General features: G+C 50.2%; 1 protein-coding gene across 1 annotated transcript; it reads left to right on the top strand.

The window, feature by feature from the left end:
- The first annotated feature begins 851 nt into the window (after positions 1–851).
- On the top strand, positions 852–8,447 carry qsox2 (quiescin Q6 sulfhydryl oxidase 2). Its single transcript, XM_085180257.1, has 12 exons — positions 852–1,518; positions 3,792–3,892; positions 3,976–4,024; positions 4,184–4,289; positions 4,363–4,453; positions 4,994–5,139; positions 5,215–5,370; positions 5,440–5,569; positions 5,815–5,937; positions 6,142–6,292; positions 6,565–6,753; positions 7,008–8,447. The coding sequence occupies exons 1-12, from the start codon at positions 1,278–1,280 to the stop codon at positions 7,487–7,489; spliced, it is 1,965 nt and encodes a 654-aa protein (XP_085036383.1). The 5' UTR covers positions 852–1,277; the 3' UTR covers positions 7,490–8,447.
- Positions 8,448–12,197: the final 3,750 nt, after the last annotated feature.

The following is a 12,197-nucleotide window of genomic DNA, read 5'->3' as shown; positions in this document are numbered from 1 at the left end:
AATCATTTTAACATTCAGCAGAGCTGATCTTTGCTTGCCAATCCAACCAAGTCAACCTTCAGGACCTCCGGTTGTTCTGCTGCTCGGCCTGCAGGGGGCGGCAGAGAGCCATGCTGCTTTCACAGGCTGTAGGGAATTGGAAACTCCAACAGAAACCAGATTAAAGCAGGATTGAAACAGCGAGCTGAAGCTCGGAACAGGAAGAATGGATGCCTTTGTTTTTCCTGCATTATAAATCAAGCGCTGCTTTCTCTTACAGTCTGATATCTGTCATCAACCTGTGGGAGCCTCATGAATGTCTCTGCCTCCATCACCTGCTGCCCCACAGGACCAACTCAAGTTTTATTAATAGGGCTGTCAGATGTGCACCAACCTGACCTCTGACAACACAGCTGATGGTCCCAACCCCATTAAGAAGGCAAGAAATTTCACCATTGAACCCGTGTGAAAGGCACACCTGTGAGGTGAAACCATGTCAGGTGACTACATCATGAAACTCACTAAAAGAAGAACGAGGGTTTGCAGCGCTGTCAACACAGCAAAGGGTGGAATCTAAAACATAAAACATATTTAGAGTTATCTATCATTTTTTCTTTGCTGCATAACTCCATATATCTTCATATATTTGATGTCTTCAGTTGGTATCTATAATGTAGAAAGTAGCAAAAGTGAAGAAAAACCATGAAATGAGAAGGTGTGTCCAAACTTTGGCTGGCAGTGCAAAGGGGAATTTGTGCTTAAATTGAAATTACATTTTTTTTCTTAAAGAAATGGTTTAGTTCATGTAATTTTTCTATCACGTGTCATTTTCATTGCAAATATTAATCACGGTTAAATTAAATGCAGTTCCAGCTGTAGAGGAGGTCCGCACGAAGTACCGACTGGAACGGACAAGCACGCGAGTACGAACATGCGTACTTGAGTATTAACGCACGGCTCTCATCAATGAAGTCTAACTTTTCCGAGCACTCGTGAACTCAGCAGAGGGATAACGCGTCAGACCGCGCGCAGTGCACGCTCGTCGGAGATCGTCTATTAAAGCAACACGAGCCACTACGTCACAGCGTCACGGACACTGTCCCACTCAAACTGACCCACACAGAAACAGACTGCGCGTGCGCCGGTGTCCCGGTATAGGCTCGGAGTGAGGCCTCTGTCCTCCGAGCTTCGTACGTTCAGCGGGCCTCTGCTCTCATGTCTCCCCGGCTGTTGAGGCTGGTTTCCGGCTCGGACTCTGCGGTTCTCTGACTCCCTGTTCGCGGTGTATTGGTTCTCGGATGGCGGCGATGCTCTGGCTGGGAGCGGCGGCGGCGGTCCTCTGCCTGGTGCCCGGCTCCCTGGGAGGCGCAGGCCGGCTCTACACGGAGGAGGACCCGCTGATGATCCTGAGCAGCGACAGCCTGAAGTCCGCCGTCACTAACTCGTCCTCGGCCTGGCTCATCCAGTTCTTCTCGTCCTGGTGCGGACACTGCATCCAGTACTCCAGCACATGGAAGGCTCTGGCCCAGGACGTGAAAGGTACTGCTGCGAAGATACTCGGTTACCCGTGCGTTCGGGTCAAACCAGACTCTATTCAAAAATCTGCTGTTTACATCGTGTCCGTTAATCGGTGAAAATAGGACCAAATTTTAAGCATAGTCGGAGTGCTTTCCGATGAAGTCAGATCTCTGTACCGATTCGGCGTTAAAACAATTAACAATAAAGTTATCAGTTGTTTATTTTAGCTCATTTTCCTGCTGCTAGCTCGCTCTTGTAAATGTTTTCGGTTGTTCAGGGAAACTTAAATGTAGCGTTTTTTCAATGGGGTTCTGAATGGCGGGGAGACTCCGTGTGTGGACGAGCTGGCACAGGTAAATCATTCAAACTACAGACCGAAGGAAGCGACATCCCGGGATGAAGGTGTGCTAACGATGAGGGCAGCTGGGGACACAGCGTCAGGTGCTAACGGCAGGTAGCCAACAGTGCGAGGGACTCAGGTGTGTCCCTGCTGCGTGGAACAGACTCGGTAACAAAGGTTTAAGGGCTTTAAAGGCTGTCAGTTCAAAGGTCACAGCTAAAAGTTGAAATGATACTGATACTGATCAGTATTTGAGACTCTTGATTTGTGTCTTTGGTTATTGATCAGCGATTGGCTGCACTGATTGGAAGCCAATGAGGGCCACACCAGAGCAGAAGGTGGATGAAGGTAAACACTGATGTTTGTTACTGGAGTCACCAATGCAGACGTGTCCCTGCTGGGCCTCCGGAGCTCCAGGACCCGATGGTGTTTGTACTGAAGCACCTGCGGCTCCTAATCTTTTCCCACCATATCGAACACACACACACACACAGTTTCCATTCACATGTTTGTATACCTGTCCACGTGAGGACCCTCCCTCTGACCGTCACCTGTACGTTTAAAGCGCTCCTGTCCCCTGATCTGGATGTAAAGTGAATTTTGTGGCCTGGGGTTGTTCAGCCCTCCTGAACACTTGGAGGTCTTCAGACTTCTTCTCTGGTGTTTGGTGGAGTATGTGGGCTCTGCAGCAGCTTCTGTCTAACACTCACGAGGTTTCCTCACTTCCTCTTCCTGTTGCGTCCCCTGTGTCACAGCCCCTCCCTGCCACAGAGGCAGCGAGGAGATTTGTTTTTTACTGAGAGTTTAACCAGTTTGTGATGAAACGACCTCGACCTCCCAGCGAGGCCGGGTCACTGCACGTGTGCACAAACATGTTGCTGTGAGGAAGACTACATGAACGTTTCCGTTCCATGAGCAATAATAAGTATTGGAAGCGGTCGTTGTAACAAAGTCAGCTCAGCATCACTGAGTGCGACAGGCGTCACGCTTCATCTACAGCACTGTGCAAAAGTCCTGAGCCGCCCCACATCTCTTTATATTTTGCAGGAGACGCACTGTTGTAGTTTAAGTCTTGAGTAATCTCTGCCCAAGATCTTTGGACTGCTAATAACCAGAATCGTTTCCCAGCATGCTTTGCAGTGTGTCCTAAAAAATGCAATGAAACTGGACTTTCTACAGCAGATGAGCAGCGTGAGTCACGTCCAGTCACAGACATTTGTGTTTGCACATTTCCAGAAAGCGCTGCACATATTTCAAATTTTCCTCTGAAATATAAAGACATGAGGGGCGGCTCAGGACGTTTGCACAGTGCTGTGGATAAACCGGTGAAGGGAGCTGCTTCAAATAGAAGTATCTGACACCTGTGCAGCCCCGTGCTGCAGCACTCACACAGTCCCAAACCGTGTGCAACCAGTCTTGAAACACGCCCTGACTAACACACACACACACACACAGACACACACACAGTGACACACACGCTTCCCTTTAAACCTGCAGAGGTAAATGGTGCCTGCTGCCGCCCTCTGCAGGCTGCAGGGGGTAACTGCACGCTCTCTCTGTGTTACCATCAAAGAGACAAAATAGAAAAATGAAAATCAGAGGAAATCGATGTTTCTGGCACCTGTTTGAACTTTGGCCTGAACGACACACCTGTGGCTGAAACACCTGGACCTCGGTCTGCATTCAGCCTGTTTCTCCCGCCGTCGGTCTGTCTAACCGTCGTGCTGGCGTCCGCGGGGTGAAAAGGGAAGAATGGCGAGTCTGGCACACACTCGTTACTGCTATTCGAAAGTGAGCGAGTGCAGCTCTGATGAATCGCGTCATCGTAACTCATGACGACTCCACACGAGCTCGTCCACCTCCAAACTGGATGGCACCTGTCAGCAGGTTAAAGAAGCTCTGATTCAGTGTGTGTGTGTCTGTGTGTGTCTGTGTGTGTGTGTGTGTGTGTCAGACTGGCAGGATGCCATCAGCGTGGGTGTGTTGGACTGCGCTCAGGAGGAAAACTTTGACGTCTGTAAGGACTACAGCATCAAGTTCTACCCCACCTTCAAGGTACGTCAGCATGTACCTGCTGCAGGTGTGTCGCCCCCTGCAGGGGCTGATGGGTAATAACCACCTCATTTTTCTATCCTCAGTTCTTCTGGGCCCACAGTCCACCATCGGAGCGAGGGACGACCTACAGAGGTGAGACTCACCTGAACGTCCCGCTCACTTCCTTCCTGCCTTCCTTCCTTCCTTCCTTCCTTCCTTAGGACTCGATTAAAAACAAACACAAGAGTCGACCTTTCAAATAAAGACATTTATTTTTGTTTCTGTTGTTAAAAACTGTGACTGTGTGTGCAGGTGCAGACCGGGCGATCCCGTCTGTCCGTCAGCTGATGGTGAACGTCCTGCAGAACCACACTAATCTGGACCGGCCCAACCACTGCCCTCCTTTGGAGCCCTACAGGTACCTGGACCTAAACCTGGACCGGGTCGGAGTCTGTGCCACTGCTAACCTCGCTCTTTATGTTCGTCTGCAGCGCTGCTCAACTGCTGCCTCTGCTGGGTCAAAGGTCAGATCACTACACGGCCATCCTGGTGGAGGAACCGGACTCGTACGTGGGGCGAGAGGTAACCAGAACAGGAAAAAGGAGACTCGCAGATCAGAACGGGAACAGGAAGCGCTGTCCGATAAACCTGCAACACACGGAGACGATTTAGAAAACTCAGCGTAGCTTCCGTTTATATTACAATACAGTCTGTGCGCTCTTATTTTGAAAGTTCAGTCACCACCAACCTGCTGAGGACTTCCTGTCCTGCTTTCCTACACACACTTTGCCCGTCTGTACATCAGTGCATCTGTCTGAGGGATCCCTTCAGCCTGATGTCTCTCTGATGTCCAGCAGGGGGCGACACTGTGAGTTTGAGTTCTCTCAGCTGTGACGTCTATGTTGGAGATGATGGTCCCGTTAGAGTCAGAGGAACAGGAAGCAGGGGAGCATTCAGGGCGGGGCTAGTTACATCCAGGTTATAAAGATGGAGGTGGTACAAATGCCCACCCCAAGAGTGACATCATGGTAGTTATGGCCATCTTTAATATACAGTCTGTGTTCCGTACGGGTGCTGCAGGTGTCGGTTGGTGTCCTCACCTGTACAAACCTGTGTCTCCAGGTGATCCTGGACCTGCTGCAGTATTTGGGTGTGCAGGTGAAGAGAGCGCTGAGCTCTGATCGCCCCCTGGTGGACGCTCTGAAGCTCACTGCCTTCCCTTCCATCTACCTGCTTCATCCCAATGGGACACATGCTCACCTGCACAGGTAAAGTTGAACCCTTGGACAGTAACAGGGGGAGTAACCGATGTTCGATTTTCTGACCGACACCTCCTTCTGCAGCGAGAAGCCGCTGCGTTTCTTCTTCTCCTCCTTGCTGAGGACGTTACCTGGAGTCCAGCGCCGTCTGAAGTCGAGCAGCACCAGTAGTTCCGGTGCGAGCCAGGTGGGGGCGCTGCCGGGCAAACAGACCACAGAACCATGGAGGGACTTTGACAGGTAAGAGTCTCGCTCTGGTCGGGTAGAATGACTCGGACCTCAGATCAGCTGACCTGTACGTCTCTGCAGGTCTAAGGTGTACACGGCCGACCTGGAGACGGCCCTCCACTACCTGCTGAGGGTCGAGCTGGCTACCCATAATACACTGGAGGGGGAGGAGCTAAAGATCTTCAAGGACTTGGTGACTTTAGTGGCAAAGGTAACCACGGCAAGCAGAGCAGCTTTGCATAACTCACAGTTCATAATACTCAGTGCAGCCTGTGCCTGAAACAAGCTGTTTTAGCTCCTCCTCCAAGATGGCGTGATTCTCACGCATGATCAATGAAAGTGTTGCCATGGAGACCTGCCATCGTGTTCATCCTGTTCAGCGTCCCTCTGAGCTGACACGATCACGGCCCCATCTCGTTCATTGAAACTGACGCCTCTCTGTTTGCACCTGTGCAGCTGTATCCAGGTGGCGGCTCCGTGGTGAAGCTAATGGAGACGCTTTCTGATTGGCTGCTCAGCATGCCGCTGCAGCGAATCCCGTACCAGGCCGTCCTGGACCTGGTGGATAACAAGATGAGGGTGAGACACTGAACGTGCTGCGGTCGGTACTCAGGAAACGAGTAATAGATTACACATCAGTCATACAGAGCCTTATGTAGTTACTCACTGGAGAAAGTAACACACTGCTGTTACAGAATGTAATCTGATTACACTAACACTTTACTTTGGTACAGTATTACAGCCGACACACACACAGATGCTGACTTCCTGCTTCCTGTGTAGATCTCAGGTGTGTTCCTAGGGGCGGAGCTTCGTTGGGTGGGTTGCCAGGGGAGTAGGGCGGGGCTTCGAGGCTACCCGTGTTCCCTCTGGACCCTGTTCCATGTTCTGACTGTTCAACATGACGCCAACCCCACCGCACTGGACAACACAGGTACACGTGCACACTCAGGTAGCGTGTGTGTCTGCGTGTGTGCGTGTGTCTGCGTGTGTGTCTGATGTTTGGTGTCAGTCCAACAGTGTGATCGCCCCACAGCTCAGTTTGTGTTCAGTTGTAACTCAAAGGAAAGTTCCAGAACGTTTCAGTGTTTGGGGATCAGAGCTCTGCTCGTCTCGTCTGCAGCGCTGCCTGAAATCAGCCGCTGTGCACGAGCAGAGCAATAAAACCCTCCAGTGACTCTAAACGGACCCGCCTCTGTGATGCAGGTCTGGAGGCTGAGGCGGCGCCGGTGCTGCAGATGATGCGCCGCTACATCCGAACCTTCTTTGGCTGCCGGGAGTGCGGCCAGCACTTCGAGCAGGCAGCAGCGGTCGGCGTGGACAACGTGCAGAACCGAGAGCAGCAGATCCTCTGGCTGTGGCAGCAACACAACAGGGTCAACATGAGGCTGGCAGGTAACACGCAGGCGCGCACGCAGACACACAGACAGGCGCGCACGCAGACAGGCGCGCACGCACGCACAAACACGTGTGCACGCACAAACACGTGTGCACGCACAAACGCGCGCACGCACAAACACGCAGACATTCGCACGTACAGTCTTCATACACACAGGACGCTTGATGAGGATCAGACTTATTGATCAGATTTATTGATGATCGCTGTCATGAACCTTGTTGACCCCCCTCTTCTCCCCCCGCCCCTCCAGGCTCTCTGAGCGACGACCCCCTCTTCCCTAAAGCTCCATGGCCAAGCCCCTCCCTCTGCGCTTCCTGCCACGAGGAGAAAAACGGCGTCCACGTCTGGAACCAGGACAACGTCCTCCGCTTTCTACGACAACACTACGCCGCCTCCAACCTGTCCCCCGAGTACTCCGTGACCCCCCCTCGACTTCCTGCTCCTCCAGTTCCCAAGGAGCACGAAGGAGGCGCGAGGAGCGACTCGGAGAAGAAGTCCTCCACCCAGACTCCTCGTCCAGGACGCCAGGCTGTGAAGGGGGAGGAGAGGAGGGAGGCGGTGGGTGTGGCTGGAGGAGGGGGCGGAGTCTGGCTTCTGGGCTTTAACAGCGTGGACATGAGTCTGTGTGTGGTGCTGTACGTGTGCTCCTGCCTCTTCCTCATGCTCCTCTTCTTCTTCTTCAAAGTGCGATCCAGGAGGTGGAAGCTCCGCTCCTCCCGCCTCCACGTCTGACCCGGTGGGTGGAGCCAGGACCAGAGCTGGTTCTGGTTCAGGGCTGATTTCAGCTGTTTGTCATAGACTGATCGGCGCCTGATCAGATGATGGCAGGAGGTCAAATGTGAGCGGCACAAACAAAGTGATGTCTGAGGAGGCGGAGCTGAACGCTTCCTCTCGCTGGGAACACGAGCGATGACGAACAAGCTCTGTGGCCGAAGACCCACGACCGTGTAACTGACCCCGAGAATTATCTTAAATGTGACAGACTCTGGTCCTTCTGGGGTCGAGCGAGGCCACGACTGGACCAGAGCCGAGGAGTCCGTCCCGACGGAGCCGAGATAAAAACCTGAACCGCAGTCAGCCCTGAACCAAACCACAACCAGCCCTGGTTCTGGATTTACTCACTCGTATGTGGACACCCGTCTGGACTCTCAGGTCTGACTGTATTTATTTTTACCTGTCGAACTCCTCTGGACCCTCTGACCAGGTGTGTGAGACCTGGACAAGCTGCTGTGGGCTGGGGTCATTTCCCAGAATCCCACAGGAGGACCTGAGGGTAGACCCTTAACAGCCTGGACGTGACAGCATCAAAGTGAGTTCACTTTGTGCCAAACCTTTAACCTGCTGACAGAAGACACACCTGTCCTCTCAGGCCCCGCCCACTCCCCACTCCGTGTGTGTGCTGTTGTATGTCTGTGTTTGTGAGGACTTTATAAATTGTAGGCTTTGTGAGGACACCGTAGGAGGGAAACCTGTCCCGATAAACTGATGACTGATTGTAGTTTTGAAGTGATTCGTGTTTATCACTTTAATTTATTTCCTGTAAATAATTCGAACCCCAACGGCCCAGAGTGAGTTTGTTTTCTACTAAACAACCAAAATGACGAAGCACATGTGAAAGCCGTGTTTACCGGTTGTATAAATGTTTGTTTGTTCCAGATTATTTTCTTCAAATAAAATCAAACTGCTGAAACCTGCAGAGGGTCGTTTTTACCCAGAAATGTATTAAACCGTTGTTTCCGTTTGTCAGGGAGTCGTGACTTCATGAAGTCCTTCAATAAGCATAAAGAACTACAGGGTGGGCCATTTATATGGATGTGCAAACTCCTCAAGATGGGTGGTGACCATGGTGGCCATTTAGAAGTCGGCCATCTTGGATACAACTTTTGTTTTTCAATAGGAAGAGGGTCATGTGACACATCAAACTTATTGGTAATGTCACAAGAAAAACAATGGTGTGCTTGGTTTCAACGTAACTTTATTCTTTCATGAGTTATTTTTTCTGACCACTTATAAAATGTGTTCAATGTGCTGCCCATTGTGTTGGATTGTCAATGCAACCCTCTTCTCCCACTCTTCACACACTGATAGCAACACCGCAGGAGAAATGCCAGCACAGGCATCCAGGATCCATAGTTTCAGGTGCTGCACATCTCGTATCTTCACACCATAGACAATTGCCTTCAGATGACCCCAAAGATAAAAGTCTAAGGGGGTCAGATCGGGAGACCTTGGGGGCCATTCAACTGGCCCACGACGACCAATCCACTTTCCAGGAAACTGTTCATCTAGGAATGCTCGGACCTGCACCCATAATGTGGTGGTGCACCATCTTGCTGGAAAACTCAGGGAACGTGCCAGCTTCAGTGCATAAAGAGGGAAACACATCATCATGTAGCAATTTCAAATATCCAGTGGCCTTGAGGTTTCCATTGATGAAGAACGGACCCACTATCGTTGTACCCCATATACCACACCAAACCATCACTTTTGTTGGTCCAACAGTCTTGGAGGATCCATCCAATGTGGGTTAGTGTCAGACCAATAGCGGTGGTTTTGTTTGTTTCACCATTCACATAAAAGTTTGCCTCATCACTGAACAAAATCTTCTGTGTGAACTGAGGGTCCTGTTCCAATTTTTGTTTTGCCCATTCTGCAAATTCTGTGCCGATCTGGGTCATTGAGATGCTGCAGTAGCTGGAGTTTGTAAGGGTGCCATTTGTGAGTAGCTAATATCCGCCGAAGGGATGTTCGACTAATGCCACTCTCCAGTGACATGCGGCGAGTGCTACGCTGTGGGCTCTTGCTGAATGAAGCTAGGACAGCCACTGATGTTTCTTCATTAGTGACAGTTTTCTTGCGTCCACATTTTGTCTCGGTGAACAGTGACCAGACCACCACCACGACGGTCCAAACGCGGAGTCCCGATGAAGCGACAGCCGACCGGGCAGAGCTCATTAAGGTGGATACATTCATCAGAAACATGAAGTCCAGACTATTACTGCTAAAAAAGTCATTCAGTACAAATGATTTGTTGGCTATGGAGCGAGCGTTCAGGAGAGCGATCTGAAGCGGAGGTGACAGGCTGACGTCATCAACAGCTGATTGATGGGGAATTGACAGCAGACACCTGGAATGAGGACGTAGTCTCCCGGTACCTCTAGCTGTGGAACTGTGGTCTTATAAATTGATAGGCCAAAGTGAAAACATCCCGCATCTCCAGACAAGACGCCGATCCAGGTAATCGTTCTGTTCGCCCGTGATGAAAAGCCGGGTAGGTGGTAACCGATCGGCCTTATCCGCGTCCTGGAGGGGAACCGGTACCAAATACCGGAGACGGTAGAAATCCCCTCTGTCGGGCGCGTCTCCTTTTAGCCTGGACACCAGACCTACAGCCCTTTCTAGACGACCTCCTTAACCTTGTTTTTGCTCCTGGGTTATTGTTTGGAGCTAAGAACAGGTACCGGTAGTCGGGAGAGGGAGGAGGGCAGACAAACGGCGGAGGGAAAGCCTGGTGGTAGCTCTGCCCGCTGTCAAAGGTTTTTCCCATACATATTTTGATACTCAACAATGTATGTGAACTGTAGATCCGAGTAGCAATTAGACCTTCATGATATATCACAGATGAGATGACAAGATAAAAAACAACATACTGAAGCAGTCGACAAAAACACGGAGCAGCAACAGCGGCCAAGCCGAACACAGGCGCCATGTTGCAAGCCTTCCCAAACTTAGTTGGGGCTTCATCACTTCACAGTGGCATCTGTAATACGAACATTCAGACTAGAAAGCAGGTCTGTCTTCACCTCTCTACCTTCTACTCAGATGGTTTTCATAGCACTGCTCTACAGTATATCACCATATCAAGTGTACAGCGTATTGCAGGGTGCTAATGCTCCTTTCGCAGCCAAAGTGGTAGTTTCTGTGAAACGTACCATGATTACTTATATTGAAGTACAGTGTTGTACAGTGGATGATACAGTATATACAGTAAAGTACTGTAAGAAAAATAAGCAAAGCGATGACAGTATGTGGTTGTATTTCTCTAGAATGACTCGAAGACCTTCTGGGGCAGGACGCCAACGCCTGTTCACACAACAGCAGGAACTTGTCGTTGTGGACCTAGTGAGGGCAGACAATGCCATCCGTCTCCACCAGCTAAGAAAGCAAATACTTGCAGACAGGCAAGTGTTCAACAACATAAACCATGTGAGCATCACCACCATCAGATGCATCTTGGGAAAACACAGCATCACCATGAAGCAGCTCTACAGAGTCCCATTGAGAGGAACAGTGACAGGTCAAAGGACTTCGAGCTGAATATGTGCAGGTAAGTGTAACTGTCCTTTACATGGACAATACAGTATTGCTGAAATCCAGTAGCTGAATATGTACCATATCAGTACCACATGGATCCATCCTGAGAGCTGCACAGGTACCTGTGTGATGGGTGATGGTCCTGTATGTGCAGCACTGTAGTGCAGTAATATGTTCTCTTTGTTTTACAAAGAATCTTGGCAATGGATGGAGCTGCACGGCCTCATGAATTCATTTTCATTGATGAAGCTGGATTCGACCTGTGCAAAACAAGACGACGGGGTCGTAATGTAATTGGCCAAAGGGCAATTGTGCCCGTCCCAGGGCAGCGCGGGGGAAATATCACATGTGTGCCGCCATAAGCCTTCGAGGGCTTCTGCATCATCATGCAAAACTAGGTCCATACAACAGCCAACATATACTCACATTTCTAGATGCTCTCCATGATATTGTTGTACAGAACAGACCAGCTCAGCCCAGGTTTGTGGTGATATGGGATAATGTCAGTTTCCATCGGGCTGCTCTGGGCCAGGCCTGGTTCTCCAACCACAACCAACTTGAAATGGTATACTTGCCCCCTTACTCACCATTTTTAAACCCTATACAGGAATTTTTTTCGGCTTGGAGATGGCGTGTATATGACCACCAACCACATGCCCGCATGCCTCTTCTGCAGGCAATGTAACAGGCCTGCGGCGACATTCAGGTGACAGCAATCCATGGATGGTTTGGACATGCAAGAGGATATTTTCCCCGGTGCCCAGCGGGAGAAGACACTGCTTGCGATGTCGATGAGGTCCTGTGGCCAGACCCCAACAGACGGCGGGATCCATGAGCCCACGTATGCACAATTGTCATGATTTTTTGTGTTTACAGTATAGTGTTTTTTTCTATTACTGTTTTTTTTTTTTTTTTTTGCTTTATCTGAATTCATGGTACTGCAATGTACAATATTGAGTAGGCCTATTTGCTTTTTTGGTTGTTTGTGTCTCCTGAAAATATGCCTTCTGAATAAACAATGAAAATCAAAGGCTGCAGTGTTTTATATAAAGTAGACTAGTGTGTTCACCCTGATCTGTAAGTGTTTGCATATGATGCAAGTATGTGTCATTTTGTCAACAGAGTT

The sequence above is a fragment of the Neolamprologus multifasciatus genome, chromosome 12 (assembly GCF_963576455.1).
Source record: "Neolamprologus multifasciatus chromosome 12, fNeoMul1.2, whole genome shotgun sequence".
Lineage (NCBI taxonomy): Eukaryota > Metazoa > Chordata > Actinopteri > Cichliformes > Cichlidae > Neolamprologus > Neolamprologus multifasciatus.
This window is presented reverse-complemented; position numbering and strand designations above follow the sequence as displayed.

Excerpts from the sequence above, each read along its gene's own strand:
- qsox2 (XM_085180257.1), top strand. The coding sequence starts at position 1,278 with ATGGCGGCGATGCTCTGGCTGGGAGCGGCGGCGGCGGTCCTCTGCCTG. Across the intron at positions 4,025-4,183 it reads GCGAGGGACGACCTACAGAG|GTGCAGACCGGGCGATCCCG; the intron begins GTGAGACTCACC and ends CTGTGTGTGCAG. Across the intron at positions 6,293-6,564 it reads CACCGCACTGGACAACACAG|GTCTGGAGGCTGAGGCGGCG; the intron begins GTACACGTGCAC and ends TCTGTGATGCAG.